Below are 20,866 nucleotides of genomic sequence, written 5' to 3'. Positions count from 1 at the left end.
GTGTCAATGATGTATAAATCCCTGAAATGCATCTCTGAAAAGGGAATGTAGCTGTTGTTATATCAGCATATAGCAATAGAGGACAGGAAGAAAAGAAAACTGTAACAAATTCAGAGCAGATCATTTGATAAGCAACATAAAACTACCTCTGCTCCGTTAAGACAGCAGGATGCAAAAACCTGCTCAAGATTTAACACCTCAGTTTTCATAAATGAGTTCAGCTGGCAAGGTGCAGGGATGTAAGATCTGTCCAAAAGACAGCAGAGCTGTAGTATAGTGCTGAAGAACTGAGATAGCATGAAACCAGAGTACTATGTTCAGCGTCCTCTGTACGCACCTGCAGAACCAGTGTATCAAATGTGCTAATCTGCCTTTACTCTGAAGGTATCATCAAAGGATTGTTTTGATTTTTATATGATGTATTAAAAAGGTTTTATTAAATGTGACTTAAAACATTCCGTAGTGAAATTGGTGGAGAAGTAAATGTCAAACTAAAATTTTATCATAATCTTGTCAAAAAAATGAGGAAATTAAGCAAATTAAATTATGAAGCCAGACCCTGAATCCCATCAAAAATACTGGGGCGTCTTGAAGGAGTGATACAGAAAAATAAATGTTAACTTCCTGCTTTCTCTTCTTGATCATGGTACTGATCAAGACTACAGGTCATCGTTTTGCTGGGTAGCAACGTGTCTACTGCTATCCAGATGACTTCAGACTGAAATGGCTCTGAGAGAACTGAAACCTACTTAAAATCTGTCTGGTTTTGACACAGATGGCCTGCATTGCTATTGCACAGCTACTGAAATTGTGTGGCCTATGAACCCACGTTTGATTGTAGCAGCTGCAGCATTTTCCTGTGGTTGATGGGAGCTGCCTGCTCTTCTGTGTTGACAGTGTAAAATGGCCACAACCCATCAAAAGATCTTACCCCTGATATAGTTCAATAGCAGTCGGTTCTTTTTACACAGCGTGTTGTAGTCTAATACTCTTTTTTATTGCCCTTCTGTTGATTTCTCACAGAGTTTGCTGTGCCATCTCCTTTCTTCTTCTAAGTGGGAAAGTAATGAAGCTGAAACCAGTACATTCATATCAACTCTTGGCTACACGTCAGCAGATTATTATTGTCACTTAGTTAAAAATGTAAGTATTTTGTGCAATTGATATTTTGTTAATAATAAATCACCAGTTTATAAGCATATATGTGGAGCTGTCATTGTTATAAGGAACATGAACTGAACTTTGTTTATCTTTTCTTACCTTGGTTACTTTTACAGCCTTTTAAGGGAAAAAATGAAGTGGGAGATCTCTGGACAAATGAGAAAATTTTTTATTAGATTATACTGTAATAGATGTTCATAAAAACAATTCCTGTTGATGTTGTGTTATAACAAAAAATGTCTGCCCTATCATTAATTTTTTTTCGCTATGAAGTTTAAATTATATATATTATTTTGTGTATTAGAACATAACTTTTGGAATGTTTTCTTTGACTGTATGCACTGCATTTAAAATGGTAGATGAGCCCTAAATTCTAGGAAAAGCGTCTTTTACATTTAATATATAAAAATATTGTGAATAATATTTCATAATATGTTGACTTAAATTAGATAGAGCACATAAAAATTATAAGTAGTGCTCTTCTGAAAGTTTTGCCTCAACTCTTGGGGAAGCAGAGCTAAAATAAATAGCTTCTTAGTTTTCAAATGTGGAAGGTATATAATGTGTGTTTAAAGAACGTTTTGCAGCATAGTTTATTCAGTGATCTGCACAGCTTTAATTTGGCACCAATAATTAAATAATTAAAAAATCAAACTGAGTGAACAGAGAAAGTTGTTAACCTCCACAGTACGTCAGTCACACAGAGAACTATGCAACTAATGCCTGCTTATTTGCAGTATGTGTAATTTACTTTATTTTATATTTTATTTTATTTTATTTTATTTTACAGACGGTCTTTTCATTAGTAACAGAACTCAGAGAAAATCAGTTCAATGGACTTAACATTCAGGGGAGGTAGGTAATATCTCTACATCATTGTGATATGTTTCAGTTTGGATCATTACAGTTCAGTGAGGACCTTTTTACAGTCTTGGGCAACTTGGGCTTCAGCTGGAAAGTGTTGGATATATATGTAGATAATTTCAGGTGTGGACAAGCTTGTTAAGTTATGTTTCACATAAGAGTTTATACTTAACCTGAGAGTCATAGAATGGTTTCGGTTAGAAGGGACCTTCAAAGATCATCTAGTCCAACCCCCCTGCCTTGGGCAGGGGCATCTTTCACTAGATCAGGTTGCTCAAAGCCGCATCCAACCTGGCCTTGAACACTTCCAGGGATGGGCCATCCACAGCTTATATGGGCAACCTGTTCCAGTGCCTCACCACGCTCATAGTGAAAAATTTCTTCCTTCTATCTAATCTAAATCTACCTTCTTTCAGTTTAAAACCATTGCCCCTTGTCCCATCACTACAGGCCCTGGTAAAAAGTCTCTGTCCATCTTTCTGATAAGCCCCCTTAATGTATTGAAAGGCCACAATAAGGTCTCCCTGGAGCTTTCTCTTCTCCAGGCTGAACAACGCCAACTCTCTCAGCCTGTCCTCATAGGAGAGGTGTTCCAGCCCTCGGATCATTTTTGTGGCCCTCCTCTGGACCCACTTGAACAGGTCGATGTCTTTCTTGTGCTGTGGATCCCAGAAATGGACACAGTACTCCAAGTGGGGTCTCACCGGAGCAGCACAGAGAGGGAGAATCCCCTCCCTTGACCTGCTGGCCAGGCTTCTTTTGATGCAGCCCAGGATATGGTTGGCTTTCGGGGCTGCAGGCACACGTTGCTGGCTCATGTCCAGTTTTTCATCCACCAGTACTCTGAAGTCCTTATCCACAGGGTTGCTTTCAATCCATTCATCCTGCAGTCTGTACTGGTACTGGGGATTGCTCCGACCCAGGTGCAGGACCTTGTAGTTGGCCTTGTTGAACCTCATGAACTTCATAATCATAATGTTGGCTGCTATATGCATCCTTATAACCAAAGTTAACTGGCAGTTACTATAAGAAAAAGCAAAAAAATTTTTCCAAAGGATTTTTTTCCCTGCTTGTGTGAGTGATAGTTTAATATGACAGAATAGTAGTTACTTTGCACTTGTTATTAATGATAAAATTTGTCCATGCTTATTTAAAGAACCTCTCGTTCTCCTTCCATTAGTTCCTTAATCTGGTACCAAACAGTACTGTGGCAATACTATGTGTTTCATGTACAACTATTTTCAGTGTACTCAAGTACATAATATTTCCACCCTTTAACTGCTTCTTTGGCCTGGTTTTCCACGGATGAGTCTGAGAAAGTGGGTGGGAAGGAAATTGCGATGTGCTCTGCCAGATCTCCAATCCAGATTATCAGGAGATGCTAATAATCACCTTGCAACATTGTGTGGGGTGTTTCTACATGTCTAGTTGTAGTCAGTGAGAATAATCACCTTCTTCATCCACACTACATAAATACAGTGAATTAAGCCAAAATCTGTGGCCATAAAAAAGGGAATACGTTTGTCTAATCCTACTGTTGTCAGTATTTTTTGACATGAGTGTGCCTTTTCACTGTGTAATTTGTTCCTTGCCACTGACCTTGAAACGCAGATCATAGTCTTTTGTCAATACTTTAAAAATTATCATATTTGAATACGTCTGTAGATTCTTTTGATTGCATAAATTAAGTGTATTCCAGCTAAAAACCAAAAGCAGAAATAAGGATAGATATTTCTAATATAAACTACATACTCAACTTGTGTCTTCTCTTTTAAATTTATGACTCTCCTGTGCGTATTCTATTGGTCTGCAGAGTCAAAGCTGCTGATATGATGAAATGAGTTTTATGACCTATTTAACCACATTTATGACCTATGACCACATAGCCTGCAAAGTTTACAGAAAAGAGGAGGCTGATTGAAATATCTGCCTTGTATCATGAGCCAATAGCTTGGCTATTTTTCTCCCTTCTTGCACCTACGTGTTTGTGTAAGGAAGAGTAAATGAGCTGAATTCATTTAGAGCTGACTTTAGTACTGAAATGATGGACACAGTTAATGAGGAGTATCACAAAGTTTTGTTCAATGTAGAAAACAAATACCCACATTTTATAAAGTAGCATGAAGCAGACTTAGCTGCAAAGCTGATAAACTGTTGGGAAGAGAAATATCTGGTTTCTACTGGGAGAAAAGGAAAACTTTGAACTTAGGTGGATTTTTGAGTGTAGATATTATGATATGGCTGTTTATTCCAGTTGCAGAGACAAATGTAGTTTGCAGTTAGAGGTACACATCGTTTCATTTCTCGTGCTTACAGCAACACAGATGACAATGTCTGTGCAAATTCATTGCCCACAGTGGAATGCACTGTGCAGTAGTCTCTGAGAACATATTTTGAAGATTATGTAGAAGAAGAAGAAAATTGCCTTTGCAGGGTTTTTCTTCCAAATTTAAAAGTAAGAGTAAAGTAAACTGCTAAAGTTTGCTAATCCTCGATAAGGAATTAGAAACAGAATTTTGTAAAGGGGACTGATTTAAAGAGTTAGCTCTGTGAACTTTACATGTATATCCTGAAAAATACCACTGCACAATAAATATCAGCCCAGTAATTACCATTCCTACAGAAACACTTCTCATAGTAAAACTGCATCTCAAAGTACTTCAGTGTAAGAAACCTTAAACACATATTTTGTTAGGTACTAACTCAGAAATCCAAGTCTTTGAAAATGTGTTGTGTTTTATTTCTCTCATGGTGGAAGGCACAATGGTACCCCGTGTCCACAAATGATAGTGCTTCTGTCACAGCATATGCCAGTGACCATTAGGCAACATCTGTTTGGGGGTAGCTTTAATACATGCAGGGCAGCAGAACTCAGAGCACCCTCTAGTGTAATTCCTGTCTCAGCTCTTTATAGACTGTATTGATGGCTCCTCAAAGAAAACAGTTTTGGGTTCTTGCAAAGAATGCACCCCTTTTAGTGAACAATGCAATCAGGAGGAACTTGCAGCAACTAAGGAAGCCTTTTACAAACAATCTAGCACCTTTTAATTTGCTAGAATTCAGTATTTCAGAGTTCTTGGTCTTCATAAATATCTTCCTGTCAAAACCGCATCTAGAAAAATTTGCAGTTTCATGTGCTAGAAACTATATATACTCTGGGAAACTTGTGATTTCCTTTTGCAAATGTTATCTTTTATATTGTGTGCCATTTTCCTTGTCGTTTATGTTCCAAAGTTTCCATGTTTTGTTTATGTTCCAGGTTCCACTGTCTTGAATAATTTCCAAGCATGTAGTTTTAGTAAGCAGGTCAACTGAATGGTTTGTACATTAAGATCCAAAAGTGTTACATATTCCTTCAACTATGCAGCTGTAAGACAAATTTTTTCAACTGAGCACTTGAAGACAGCAGGATTCGTATTGTTTGATTTATAGAAATTGTCTCTGTTGAGAGGAGAGAGGTCATGGAAACAACAGGAGGCCTTAAAAGCAGCTAGGTGGTCTCTTGTGAGGGTCTAGCAAACCTACATGGGAGCTGTGGATCTGTAGTCCTCCTTACCTGTGCTTCGCTGATCCTGGGAGAGACAAAGCAATCCCTGCTAGGAAGGGTGTGATTACTGAGTGAACACAACTGGCTGCATTTCAGAACTGGGTTGATATTGTGGTTTGCCTTGAGCACTAAAATATCAAGATTTTATCTGACTTCTTAAGATTCTTCAGACAATATGTAACGACATGTCAACAGTCATTCCAATAAATAATTTTTCTGCAGTTAGGTATGCAACTCTTACATTTAACCTTGTGTAATTAATTTAATCTTCTTTTACCTTATCAGTTTAGAAATTACAGTTTTGACTTTTCTGAAAAATTAACTGTATTTATTTTCCCCTCAGACTGTCAGCCAGTCGTGTGAATGCTGTGTCCCTTTTCTGTCTTCCTCTCATTACTTTGCCTGATTTAACTCCGTTGCTGGAAACGCTCCTTCTTTACCATGGAGGTGCATCAAAAGAAATTCTCAGTTCAGAGTTTCTGGAGGCTGTGAATGAGGCCTTTTTAAAGTAAGTAGAATGGTCTGTATGATTTTTATGCTCTTTTCATAATGATTATTAATGCAATTAAATGTCTTTTCTCTGGGTTTGTGTGCTGAATGCACTGTACATCTTCTGCATTCCAGTAAAATATTTCCCTTGCAGTTGAATAGCAGAGCTCAGGTTGTAGGCCAAAGCAGAATTTTAAATTGCTGATGTACAAATTGTGGTATAACAGCTTTAAATATTGACTGGAACTTTTTCCCACCTCTTCTTTAAAATGGAGGTTAAAGCCTTCAATGGGTTTTAGGAATTTTGTGAAAGGTATGTGTATGTATGTCCGTTGAGTTCATTCAGTCCGTGACTTTGGGTTCCATCTGTCATAACAGTCTTTCAGGGCAGGAGAGATGGTGTGTAGTGTTGGATAGTTGCATGCTGAAGCCAGTTGGGGTTCCATCACTGCTGCACTTTGCCCGGTTTCATCAAACTTCATTCTTCATTAATGTGGGTAATTCTTACTGTAATACCATTGATATGGCATATAGCCACCATAGAAGCAATGATATACAGTATTATATAGTAATTAACATCATACAATTCTGTTCATTGGCTATTTTCACCCAAAATCAAATCCCCTTGAGGTACACATTGGACTTCCCCATCCTTCCGCATCACCCACCAAGTGCACCCAGGTCCTTGAGCAAAAGCAATCCCACAAATGGGTTTGCTTTTGCCGAAGGCAGGAAGAACCCAGACTGTCTTCCCCAGCATATTTTTTTATGTGGACTATGGGGACTTCATCCCCTTCTACAGTACGTAAAACTTTTGACTGGGCAGGGCCAGCTCGACTGGCGGATCCTCTAGTGTTGACTAACCAGGTGGCCTTTGCTAAATGTGTATCCCAATGTTTGAACGTCCCAGCACCCATCGCTCTCAGTGTAGTCTTCAACAGTCTATTGTATTGTTCGATTTTCCTGGAGGCTGGTGCATGATAGGGGATGTGGTACACGCGCTCAATGGCATGCTCTTTGGCCCAGGTGTCTATGAGGTTGTTTCGGAAATGAGTCCTGTGCATGGGATATGTTTCCAGCCATCCAGTGGTTGCTTCCGCCACTGTAAGCACATGGTGCTTGCCTTGGTGGGTTTTTGGGAGTGTGATATAATCAATCTGCCAGCTCTCCACATATTTATGTTTCAGCCATCGTCCTCCATACCAGAGAGGCTTTAACCTTTTGACTTGTCTGATTGCAGCATGTGTTTCACATTCATGGATAACCTGTGCAATAGTGTCCATGGTCAAGTCCACCCCTCTATCACAAGCCCATATATATGTTGCATCTCTTCCTTGATGGCCTGAGGTGTCATGGGCCCACTGAGCTATAAATAATTCACCCTTCTGTTGCCAGTCCAGACCCACCTGAGCCACTTCAATCTTAGCAGCCTGATCCACCTGCTGGTTGTTTTGATGTTCTTCAGTGGCCTCATTCTTGGGTACGTGAGCATCTACGTGACATACTTTTACAACCAAGTTCTCTGCCTGGGCAGCAATATCTTGCCATAATGCAGCAGCCCAGATGGGTTTGCCTCTGTGCTGCCAGTTGCTGTCCTTAAATTGCTGTAACCACCCCCACAGGGCATTTGCCACCATCCATGAGTCAGTATAGAGACAACACTGGCTACTTTTCTTGTTTAAGAATTCTTCCTCTTCCTCCTCTTCTCCTCATGATGGCCCTGTGTTTTCATCATTCCTTTCTGAACGAGTTGACTTTCGCTTCCAAGACTTCTTCTTGTGTATGGGGGTGTCATGGTTTAACCCCAGCTAGCAACTAAGCACTGCACAGCCGCTTCCTCACTCCCCCTGCCCCCGGTGGGATGGGGGAGAGAATTGGAAGGGTTAAAGTGAGAAAACTCATGGGCTGAGATAAGAACAGTTTAATAATTGAAGTAAAATAAAATAGAATAGTCGTAATAGTAGTAGTAGTAATAATAATAATAATGATAATAAAATAATAATAATACAATAATAACATACAAAGCAAGTGATACACAATACAGTTGCTCACCACCCTCCGACCGATGCCCAGCCTGTCCCCGAGCAGTGATTGCTGTTCCCTGGCCAACTCCGGCAATTTATATCCTGAGCATGATGTTGTAAGGTACGGATAGCCCTTTGGCCAGTCTGGGTCAGCTGTCCTGGCTGTGCCCCCTTCCAGCTTCTTGTTCACCTGGCAGAGCATGGGAAGCTGAAAAGTCCTTGACTGGTGTAAGCACTATTTAGCAACAACTAAAACATCAGTGTTAGTATTCTCATCCTAAATCCAAAACACAGCACTGTACCAGCTACTAGGAAGAAAATTAACTCCATCCTGTCCAAAACCAGGACATCAGTCTGTGGATGAAGACCAGCTGAGTGAAGCTGGACATCAGCAAGATTGGCTATGCCAGGGAAGGAAAGACATCAGAGAAAGCACAGCCGACTTTTGGTTAAGAGTTGCTTTATTCAACTTGTAGCTGAGGGACTGTATTAAAAACAATTAAAAACAATTTTTTTTAATACTAGAAAAGGTCCTTTGTGAACACTTTGCCTCAATTATCCCTTTGTCTCCTTTTTAATCAAAGTTTTAATTGCTTCCTCTGTACCCAACATCATAATTTCTGAGATGTTCCAATGAAGATTGTTATACTGCTCCATTGAAGGCTCCAGCAAAAATAAATAATTAATGAAAAAGCACAATTACTTATTTGTACACGTTGCTAGAAGCTGAGGACAACAAGTGATAAAGGAATGTGAAGGTCTCCCAAAAAAGAGAGAGCTATCTTTCACTTGTCCATCTTTTGTGGCTTCAGACTGGACATGTTCCACAAGCAGTAACGCAGTTTGGAAAACTTTCGGAGCAAGTTCACAGGTTCAGCATGGATGGTGTATGCTCATGTCAGTGAGCCAAACGGAAGTCCATCATGACATACTTTTGCCACTTCATAATGTGAATCTGAATCCTTTAGATGGTCGTAAAAGGTTCTTCTGGCTGAAATAAACATCCCTTTGCTTAACTTCTGAGCTACCTATTTATCACAGTGAGCAAAAATAATTCAGTTTATATGGCTCTTGACTAAGTGAGTCTTGCAGGGCCCTTGACAAAAGTATATGATTTCCCTGAGAGCAGATGCAGGCTCACATGTGCTTTGCATGGTACACTCCTGTCCTGCCACTGAAGATCATATGATTTTAACTTGAATGTGCTTGTATTTTATTTTGTTTCCCCACTTTAACAATTGAATTCTGTGTTCCCTAACCCTGTCATTGTGTTCTGAACACTTGTTTTCCATCTGAACACGAGTGAAGCCTGCTCCAGGAAACAGGGTTACTAAATACTGGGACTTGCAGTACTCCACAGAATTCAGCATTGGCCCTGTGGGATTGCCTGGAAGTTCAGTCACAGAAGGATAATGACTACAGTTTACTTCCTATATGTTTTTAAAATCTCAGAGTTGGAACACCTCTATGTAAGCTTAATAGATTTCTTTTCCTGGCATAATAATATCTGCCATGCTACCACAAAAACAACAAAAAAGAGGATCGTGGCAAAATTAAATAATCTGTTGTCATTCTTAATTTACTCTGATGGGCATATGTGCTTTAATAGTGATACTTAATTAAACAGCATCTTGAAATTGAGCATTGCTTTACAATTTTGAGATTTTACATACTAAGATATATTTCTTGTCTACAGATGTACACTTTTAAGTTAAGCTATTACATAGATTTGAATGGAAAAAATACAGCTTTTCAATGGAAATCAGAATTCTGAAGGCTGATATTTAAGCAAAAGTATGGTAAAATACATATGTTGAAAATAGATTCTAAAGTGGTGTTAAATCTTTCTTTCTGCTGATATTTTTCTTTTTTTTATCAGTACTTTAGTTTGCATGTACTCCCAGCCTAATTTTAGTTTTTTAATCTTAAGACCAGAGCACATATTTCTTGTTATTTATGCATTTCTTGTTTTTAACCTTTTAATTTGCAACTATCATAATAGCTGCAAAAATATTCCAGGATGTTTTGTGCTGTGATATCTCATCTTCTTGGGTGGTTACTTTTAGTATATTTTGATTTGTGCTGGTCCACATAAATTACAGCGTTGTCTCAAAATAAGCTGTGCCTTTTATTTCCTAGTGAAAATAAATTATATAATAATAATAATAATATTTCCTGTTTTCCTGAAAGCTTTAGGTGAAGAGATAATTGCCTTCTTAACCATTTATCTTTTAAAAGGCTCCGGTCAGTGTTGGTGGGCTGAAGACTTACCTACCTCTACCTCAGGTTTTCTTTTTTTTTTTCTTTTTTCCCTGCAAAGACAGGTAATGCTTTGATTTAGCCAGCAGTAAAATTATCCAGGGCCTTCCTGCTTCTCCGTCAGCTGCTGACGCTTTCCGAGCAGGCCGGTCTGCAGGAAGCAGGCTGGGTCCGAAAGAGCAGAGCGCAAGCGTGGGGCAGGGCCTTTCTCTAGAGAGGAAGGGAACTCCAGATTAAGCCTTCCGACCCCATTTGCTGGAATCCATCATAACCAAATTTTTAGGTTTTAGAGACATGTGGCAAGGTTTCATGTGTAGATGATGGTGATTCCCTGTTATTCTTTGCCATTATTATTTGATATTGAACAGAGTACGGTAAACAAGATTTTCTCTCTCTTGCTGCAGGTTGATCTTTGTGTCTTCTTTTTCCCCAATGTGCCTTTTTTTTTTTTTTAAAAAAAAAAAGGTCCATTTTTGTCTTCCTTCCAGTTTCTCAGGGAAAATGGTATTTTTCTCTCTAAACCAGGAAGAAGATCTCCCTCCCCGAATCAGCCGTCTTCAGCCTCTGGCTTCGTCACTTACCAAGCCTTGAAAAAGCTACACTGTATCTTTTAGACCAGCTGGTTTCCATTCAGTGGCATTCACTGGAGGAAGTGTCTTGTGTCATAAAAGATTCGTTACTGGTATGTGCAACATGTAGTACATTTGATGCTGCTCTTTCATGCTTCAGAAGGGACAGAGAGTTTTCAAATACGTCAGCATCTTTGAGGGAAATGGCTGTCATGTGGCACATAACTTGCCAGTGCTAAGACAGATCTTCAGTCTTACAAATGTTGCTAAATTTTTAGCTTTTACACTGAATTGGTAGAAGAGAAAAAAGATTTTGTCCAGTGATGAAGAATGCATGAAGAGATGAGAATCTGACTGGTGGGGGTGCTGAGTACCTGCCTCTGTCTTAAAAAATTATAAACTTTGGCCAGGGAGGATTTGAATCTGTTTTTACTTCAATCTCTGTACCCTTGGGAGTTTAGCACTTTAAACAATTGAAATTCCTTGTAGATTATTTTATTACAGACTACTTAGTTACTTGGTTTTGTTTGCAAACCTGAAAATTCTTAATACAAAACATTCGCTAAACTGTAATTAAAGTTTGTTTTGAAATGCTGTGTTATGCAGTGCACCAAAAATCTTTCCTGTGAGAAAACATGATGCAATACCTTTTCCAAAATAATGAGCTAGTTTGCAGTACTAAGTGTAAATTTAATTGTTAATTAGTGTGAAATAGCATGTGTGCTAAGTACTTAAATTATGTATTTCAGAAAATGGATAGAACTAAAAAATGGCACATGGAGTCTTATTTTCAGCCTATGAAACTGCATACAGAGTATGTATTTTAGATAGGAAAAGAATTATACCTTTAAATATTCTTCCTTTTTATTTGAATCTGCAAGTTTCTCTTTTAGGGATCCATTATAATACTTGCAAATCTCCTAAGTGCTTGCCGTCAACAGCACTTTGTATGTCACCTGGGTATCTAGGTATTCCAGAAGACAAGGCTATATACGAGGCCTGTGCGTAATTTTTCTGTGTCACATACACTGTGAATTGAATACAGTATATGGTACCACATGTGGCTGAGGTAAAAAATAAAAATATCTAGGTTATATATAAAAAGAAGTAAAATATTTGCTTTAATTATTGGCTTATTGTTGTTTATTATCGGTGTTCATATTTACCTTGTCTCCACATCCTGATCCCTGAGAAGGATGAAACATTACTGTGCTAGCACACTTGGGTTGTCCTTACTTACCTCTGCTCCAAAGATTTCGTGCTTTCAAAATAAGATACTCACAGAGTGGAAAGACCAGTGCAACAGCTTTGAATGCTGATTTAGAGAGGACATCCTGTGGACAAGGAGCAGAATGAATGGAAGCATACAGAAAAGAGCTGGAAGATGGACATTGCTGATTGATAGGCATTGATAAGACGGAGGATGCATAAATGGGAGACGGAATACCAATTAAAACCAACAGGATGAGAAGCTTCAGAGAGGCAATATAGAAGGAAAAGATTTGAACCAGAATTTGTGTTCTAAAATACTCAGTGATATTTTGTACAACTTGTACGTGGTACTATAAAGATACTTGAGTGACATTAGATCAGTCAGCACTTTGAATCCAACAGCATGATTAATTTAGTCCTCCTGAAAGACATTTGAATATTTATTTAGGAATATGGGTAGGCATTTTTTGGCAGTTGGATTATGGTATTTGTAGGATGTGGCCTCTGTTTGCCTTATGGATATGGTAATAAAAAGTGGAATCATGAGACAAAACTTGATTTATACATTTTCTTCTATTTGGAAGGAAACCTCTAGAGTACAAATAGCCAGAATTATGTAAGTGATTTGATTATAGTATATGATAAGAAGGAAATTTCAATAAGCTCTTTCATAATTGCATTATCAGTCATTTATCTAAACAAAATATCTTGATACAGCAACCAAACTGTACATAACCCTCATAGACATCTGTAGTACCTAGACAGTTGTAAACCACTGTACTTCCATTATGAAAGAAGCTTGATATGCAATACTCCTATATTTTATTTCCAAGAGTAATTGTAGTGTGATGGTCCGCTAACTTGTGTTTTATATGGTATGCTATTAGGTTTGTAGTTTTGGGGCTAAATTGAAATTAATATTGGAAATTCTATAGTTATTCAGAAGTAATAAAAACAAATTAAGTGACGATCACAAATAGTCTTTTAGCTTCTTCAGAATTTGTGAGTGAGTGGATGTCTTCCTTTCTGAAGTAACTTTAAGGTTTGTATGTGTGTGTTAACAACTGAAATTTAAATAAATACACATATTAGAATTTTTTGCTTTACCAGAAATGCATAAATAAGTATATAAACAGATTTTTAAAGCATGTAAAGCATGTAAATAGAGATGTGAATGAATCAGTGTCAATTATAGTTTGTGTTCAGTTCTTAGATAGCTTTCCAAAGTAGTTTTATTTCTTTCAAAGTTATGTTGCCAGAAAAGTGCAATAGGTTGAAGAAGGCTTAAAATTTGTTGGCTTCTGCTTTATAAACCATCTGTTGCTGCTGCGTTTTGTTTTTCCACCTTGCCTGCTTTCCCAAGTCCAGCCCAGAATCGAAATTATGTTGTTCTCGGCAGTTAAAGCTCTAGCTGTGGGGTCTCCCTTGGTGTTACTTTCGCTTCAGCATTACAGAGCAAATACAGTTTTCGTGGGTGATGCAGCGACTCTTGTACTGCCTGACAGGATACCGAGCTGGAGACTGCTCTGGTTCCCGTGCCTTTGCATTGCCCTCTTGCTGTGCCTTATCCCCAAGTTCTGAGTCTAGCTGGATCCACACTCACCTTTCACTGGGAGCTGTGCCAATGAAATAGGCATTAACGAGGGATAAAGGAGGAAGGACAGAGAGAGGAAATGAGAAGCTTTTTTTCTTGTTTTAATACATTCCAGCTAAGTTACAGTTAGTTCTCTCAGTATTGCCTGTCTTCGAAACCTGTGTTGTTATGGTAAAATTTTTGAAATAGCGCACACTAATTCATTCATAATGTTGATGAATTCAGGAGCTTTTTAAACCTCTGTAGAAACATGTTTGTGCGTTGAAAGTAAGTGTCTGCTTCAAAATAAAAATACATTTGGCACTTGGTATAAGAAAAAAATGAAGTGACATTTCTCATTTATAATTGGTAAATATAAAATTCAGGAATACAGGTAAATATACAATTTGGAAATATAGACAACATTTGAAATACAGCAGTGTAGTAGTTTCTTAAAGCTAGATGCGTTTAACTGTAGAAGTGTTGTGTCCAATTAATTGCATGTGAGTCTGGAAGTCAAGAGAACTGGTATTTGCAGTGTTACCACTTCAAATCTATTGCTCTGTGATCTTGGGCACAATTTGTTTCCCTGTGTTTACTCTTACTTGCAGTTGTTACAGAGGATTCTATGATGTGAATAAAACGCAGTATATGATTATTAGTCTGTTCCTCTTTGTGCCATTTACTCGCACCCTATAGATACAAATGTATTTTTCTTATTTCTTTATCCAGTTCTGGCTTTGTATTATAAATTAGTTGTTTGTTTAGGATTCTTCTTTCTGATAATACAGATACAAAAGTAGTGTAGTTCTATAGAACTTGTGTATGTAATACTTTGTTACAGTATATTTTTCCTATCTTGTTTCTTTCAAAAATCCCAGTTGTTTTGTGTGTTTTTTTTTTTTTTCTGAAGAAGGACACATACTTAAAATATGTAATCATGATATCACACACGCAGCTCCAATTCCCTGTGTTTGGATCTTATTGGTTTAGTGTGTGTTTTGCCATGTGTGTTGTGCCGTATGTATTGTGCATGTTTTAAAGGTGATGGAACAGCATGTTTGCATTTCTGAGCTTTCTGTGAAAAATACTGCATAGTCACAGACAAGATTATTAAAATGTAAAATACCTTTTTATTTTGAAAAAATAAGGACATAATGTCAACAACATGAAAACCCTATGAGAATTCCCTCCTGAAATTGATAACCCCTCCCAAACTCCAGAATTGCTGCTGGCTACAGCAGAATCGTGCTGCCTGCTCTAGTCCTACTACACAACAGGCACATCTTCAAATTGCCGTGGGGACTTTTGCGCTATGATAGCATTCTTACTTTGAGTGCATGCAAATTAATTCAATGCAGTCAATTGATCAGAATCTTGTGGAGTTAGATAACAGTGGTGGCGGCTGGGTTTTTTCTTTTGTTTTCACTTTCCAATACCAGTGATGAAATTCATATTGATTTCACTAGTGTAGATTAAATATTAGGAGCTATTAACTGTGGTTTCTTGTAGTGGGTACTGTAGATTGCTGTTGTCTGGCAGGAAAGGGCGGAGAGTTTTTCATCGTTGCATACAGGACATTTAGTTTGGTCTTGTTCAAATGAACTGTGATTTGATATTGATTGGCAATATGTGCTGTGATCTGATGTTGATTGGCAATGTGCTGATGGACCCTTTCTAGTTTATACTCAACCTGTCTTAAGCAACAGTGGGTTGGTACATCATCATACAAGTATGTGTGCAAATGTAGGTGGAGTATCTGAAAAGACAGTGGAGAAATGGCTGAATTCAACCATTTAGCCCAGAGGACTGAAAAACACACTTCTCACTTCCCGCTGTTTTCACAGAGTTGCAGAATGGTTAGGGTTGGAAGGCGCTTCTGGAGATTGTCTATTCCAAGTTTTCCTTTTAAAACAAAAGAGATGAAGGTGCCTCTTTTTCGTCTCATCCAGCCAGTTTTTTTTCTCTCCCTCTAGCAGTGGAAGTTTGGAGACCAGCCTTGCAACAAGCTGCATGCTGTTCTTCACACGTCCAAACAACCGGCTGTAAATACTCTCGAACACTAGATGGCACACGTTCAATAGGACAACTTAGCTACAGCCATGTGACAAAGAAAAAGTGTGGTAAAACATGAAAATGAGGTGCCACCTAGTATTTGCAGTATGGCAAAGACAACTGTGAGAAACAAGGAGCTTTCCTAGACAGTTTGTGTTAAAGGTTGTCTCTATTTTCTGAGATTATCATATAAGGCTCATATAAAGTCTTCATTCCGTCTGTGTGCAATTAAAAAGAAAATAATTCTATTCTACTCAGTACTTTTTAGCTTGTAACAAACGCATAAGAGTTTTCTTTGGAATAGTGCATCAGGCAGTTAAAGCTGTTACAATAAATGCCATTTATAAACACTATTCCTTCTATGCATCCCGAAGTTTATAGAATGCATTTTATTACGCATGCATTGCTCTGCATTGTTCAAGAACTATATTCTCATCAAATCTTCAGGTGCTAACTTCAGAAGCACAAAGCGTGAGTTTCTTTTTTAACTTAGGCAAATACACTTTGGGGAATGTGTAAGCAGTTATTCTTGGTGCTCTATAAAAGCCTAATAAATCTTAGAATTTAAGAATATGGGATTAGAAAGTAGTGTATTTACTAGTGCATGTTTAGTATAACAACTTTCTCAAAACAGTCTTTTGTGTGGTAGCATGATAAAAAGCTTCACTAGTTTTAAAAAAATACATTTTGATGCACTGACATATTTAGCTTGTACTAGCAACTCTGAAATTCACAGAAGATAGTACTGTGAAAAAAATGTCTTGGACGAAAATGTGTATTGTAGTATTAAAGACAAAGGCGATAAAATAAATTTAACTTCTGGAATTTAATTTTGAAGATGGAGCAAGAATCTCAAAGCCCATCCAAAAGGGGTTGTCTGTGAAGAGGAGAAAACAGCTTTTTGTAAATCTGCTCTCTGTCTCATGCCTCCAGCAATCGCATGCAACAACCTGTTCTATCTGCCACTTTTAGTATTTTTAGTGATCGTTGTCTTAAACAGTCTGAGATCCCAGGTGCTTGCATTTATCAGCTGTTTAGCCTGCTTGGTATTGCAGTGGATCTCCTTCCATGACTCTGACGTAGTTATTTTGAAGAACCTAATCCTGAGAAAATCTGAGGATTTAGTAAGAGTTGATTTGAGATTTACAGTTTAGTAATTGCAGTCTAATAGCATGCATGAGTTAAGCTGTCAACTATATGGTGGCAGTTGTTTGAGTTGTTTCTTATTTATGACTAATTTTCTTTCATTTGTTTATCAAAACAGCCACAAGCAGCAAGCCATCCTGCCATTTTCAGAATTGTTAATGAAATTTTCAAGTAAGTTTTGAAATTATAGCGGGACGTGTTTCAAATGATTAGTTTATACATTGAGGTTTTCTTCATGAGAAGAAGGAGTATACTAATCTGGGATGTATTACAATTTCAGGATGTCTTTTTCTTTAGCTGTATGCCTTAGTGTCCCCTTCTGTGTAATATAGTGGAAATAATGAAAAATGTTAAAAATCTTGTGAACTTTATATAGAAGTTACATTATAATAATCATTGATACAGTTGACTACATTGTATTTTAGCCTTTAAAATTTATAATTTATTTTGTACTTCACTAGAGATTTGTGATTGAAATATGATTTGAGAGGTGAAAATTATAAATGCTGAAATGGCTTGGCCCATGCCAGCATGAAGATGGAATTTAGCTAAAACATTTGCATTTACCAGTGTAGCCTATTTTACGTTATGTTAATAGTCTTCAGGATTGATATCTGATAAGATCTTAATGGCATTAAACTACTGATCTGCCTGTTAATAATGAGTTTGGTTTTGAATGCATTAAGATTATTTTGAAGCAATATATATCGTTTACCACATGGGGGCTTCCAGTCCTTTGTACTCAGTGTTCAGTGGCTTTTTCTCTTCACTTCACTTGACTTATTATTTTATCTTTTTTTTTAAGTAGATCTACTGCTGGGGTTATCAGTATTACAGTTTTGATACAACAATAATGTATTTAGCGACTGATGTTCTTTGTTCATCAAGTGTCTTCCTTTTTAAGAAAAAAGGGCTCCCAGCTGCACATGTTTGGGGGCATTTGTGTGTCTGTGTGCATATTTAGGTTTGTGCAGAAACTAACAGAAGAGTCTTTGCTGTAGAAACTCTAGACTGCTGTATTGTGAGCGTGGACCCACGCGGCAGCTATTGCTATGGCAGTCCTTTCTGGGGCTGTAGTCCAGTGTCTACATTTTCTGAATAGCTGAGACCAGTCACTTTCCCAAAGCAAAATGCACTTGCAAATTGATGCGACTTCAACAGACCTGTGCTAATGTCTTAGGCTGGAGGCTGTATATTGTGATGGTATAGGGAGAAAAAATTGTTCAAGGTTCTTGGCTTATTTAGGGTCATGGTATATAAAATATTTTCTAAAAATAACACAAGACTATGTAACTCTTCGGCACCCTTTCCTTTCGGTAGATAGTAGAAATGGATGAGATGGTGTTTCTTAGATAATGCAGATCTTTGTCTAGCAGAGTATTTCCTAATAAAACTTTGCACTTGTATTAATGTTCCAAATCGTCTTAGAAATTAATCATGTTTTCCTGTTGCTCAGCCTACATTTCTGCTCCTTTTTTTGTTTTCTGTTGTTTCTGCTTAGTATGCTTGTTCCTCTACATTGCCAGTATTAAACCTTTTGTATGTTTTAAAAAGACTATGTTTCAGGTCCTCTTGGTAGTAAGTGAAGCTATATATGTTAGCTGGCTTTTGCAGACCAACTGGTTTCTGCAACTTTGTGTTCATTTGTGTTGTATTTCTCTGACATCCTTCCAGCTATTATAAAGTGGTGTGCAGATGTTAAGATACTATTCTAGATGTGTCACATGTGAGATTATAGAGAGCTGCCAATATAGAACTTGCACTTCATTGTTTGGAAACTGTGTTATGTTTCTACACCTGGCAGAAAACTCCTTTTATTTTGGGGTCTAATATTCTGTTAGGAGCACAGATCTAAGCATTGTGTCTCTTTGAGGAACAACGTTTCCTGCTATTTGCGTGCTTTTTATTGAGGTTGATTGTGCTAAATTGTTTTCTCTCAGGGATATTAACTTGTGTATTTATTTCCCAAGTAGAAGCTTATTTTGTTGCTGTGTGAGGCTACACAGAAGTCCACACACCTAGACTGTCTTGAGTTTCTGTGTACTATTTCTTGTGTTTATATTATTGATTATATGTGCCTGTAGTTTTGTGAAATTTCTCTGTTACAGTAATGTGTTAGCTGTTCTTATCTTTTAGTTCGTTAGGGAAAGAGTGAAACAATTCTCTAATAAAAAACATATCTCAGTGGCAGCTTACTTTGAACATTTTTTCTTCTTACTATTACATGTCTTTCAAATAAGAGAATGAAAATTACACTTTGCTGCCCATATGTTTTTCTGCTCTATTTGCTCAAGGTTACATTATGCCCTATGGAAGGCCAGTTAAAGCATTCACCTTCCTGAACCTCCAGAGTGAATTTTATTATTTCACCATTGAAAACATGTTGGAATGCATTGGTTCCTAACTAAATCTGTAGCAATTACTGATCTAAAGTATGCCTTTGGTATATACTCATTTCTCTTTGTGCTTGTGATTCATTGCTTAATGATCACTAAGGAGTCACAGTGACTGAACAGCAGAGATACTATTTAAGCTCAGTCTCCTTGTGTAGCTTTTTAAATATGTAACTTCTAAATTTGATCAACAAGTTTTGTTTGTTTGTTTCCCTGGCTCTAGTAGGAGTGCTATATTTAACAGTTTAAGTCAGGATTTTTTTTTAATTTATTTTTTGCTCCAGGTACTATATCCCAGGAGATTGTACTAGATTGTACTTTCTCTCTAATTTGAGATGGCCTATGGGATGCAGTCCCACAAAACAGTAAAGTATGCTTAACTGTAGGCATGGGAATAGTTGCTCTGAACCCAATAAGACTGTTCAGGTGCCAAATTTGCCTAATAAAGTTGTGGTAGCCTCTTTTTTAATTTTATACTTTTTTTCCCTATTGGTAGGGTAAATTATGTGTGTCTGCATGTATATTGCATGTATACTTACTAAATCTAGTTTATTTGTAGGAGTTGCATATGTTTTTTTTAAGTAAAAATAAAATAAAAAAGCCTGCAAAGTTAGTATTTCTATCAGTTCCCACACTGGGATAATGAGCTCAGACACAGCTTGAATCTACAGCATACAAAGAATGTACCTTTTTTTTTTTCTCTTCATTTCAATTAACAGTAGTGTGGTGGGCAGACTAACTATCTGATCTGTCATAATCTAACTTTTTAATGCTTAGGAATGCACTGCTGGAAACTGATGGAACTCCAGAAGTTATGACCATAATACAGGTGTTTACACAGCTCTTCCTTCAGGCTCATCAGAATGAAAACAAGCAGGTTAGTCAAGATCTATTTCTTAATGTTTCTTTTCAGTGAGAAGGTATGAAATTTCACAAGAGAAGATCAATGCTACTGTTAAGAATGGTGACTGAATATAATGAGCTGAATAGCAGCATCTCTCTAAAGCTGTATATACATGCCAAAGTTCAGTTCAAACATTTTCAACTAAATATAATAAATAAAATAATAAAATGAATAAAATTATAGTGTGAAACCAATATGTAAAGCAATTTACCTGGCTTTGTCCTGGAGTAATCCTGCAGCCTAAACTGTGCTATTTCGCAGAGGCAGTTCCCCTGGTGCTGAAGTTTCTGCCTGTGTATTGAACATGATCGTGATCATCCATCTTTGATAGAAAGGATGAAAAACTTTAGATGCATTTTTGTTTTGCAGTAGCAGGGTTTCTGATAATAAATGCAACAGAGATAATTAATAACCCCATCCCTGTTCCCCCAAATAATTGTAAGTAGGACACCGAATAGTCGGATTTGTCTGTTCAAAAGGTAGAAGACACAGAATACATACTGGTTTCAGTTTCTGGTCTTCAACAGTAGCCTCGGAAATTTTTCATTAGTCTAAAGCTTCAAATTTTCCAGCTTAGTGTCTCTTCTTCTGCACAGATTTTTATACAGGTTTTACTAAACTGAATTAAGTAGAATTAATTTTGTATGTATTAATTTAAACAAGAACAGGA

At 37.4% G+C, this 20,866-nt stretch overlaps 1 protein-coding gene across 1 annotated transcript in view; it reads left to right on the top strand.

The window, feature by feature from the left end:
- The window catches only part of FANCC (FA complementation group C), a gene marked incomplete at its 3' end in the record, with an annotated part of 91,657 nt that overhangs the window by 56,852 nt on the left and 13,939 nt on the right, over positions 1-20,866 (top strand). Inside the window, exons 5-10 of the mRNA XM_082336208.1 lie at positions 1,024-1,143; positions 1,952-2,016; positions 5,916-6,080; positions 10,870-11,026; positions 17,018-17,070; positions 20,070-20,169. Of these exons, the coding sequence (XP_082192334.1) occupies positions 1,024-1,143; positions 1,952-2,016; positions 5,916-6,080; positions 10,870-11,026; positions 17,018-17,070; positions 20,070-20,169 (660 nt within the window). The remainder of the gene's footprint in view (positions 1-1,023; positions 1,144-1,951; positions 2,017-5,915; positions 6,081-10,869; positions 11,027-17,017; positions 17,071-20,069; positions 20,170-20,866) is intronic.

This window comes from Platalea leucorodia (assembly GCF_965183815.1).
Source record: "Platalea leucorodia genome assembly, chromosome: Z".
Classification (NCBI taxonomy): domain Eukaryota; kingdom Metazoa; phylum Chordata; class Aves; order Pelecaniformes; family Threskiornithidae; genus Platalea; species Platalea leucorodia.
The sequence above is the reverse complement of the archived record's forward strand: the minus strand, read 5'-3'. Positions and strand labels throughout refer to the sequence as shown.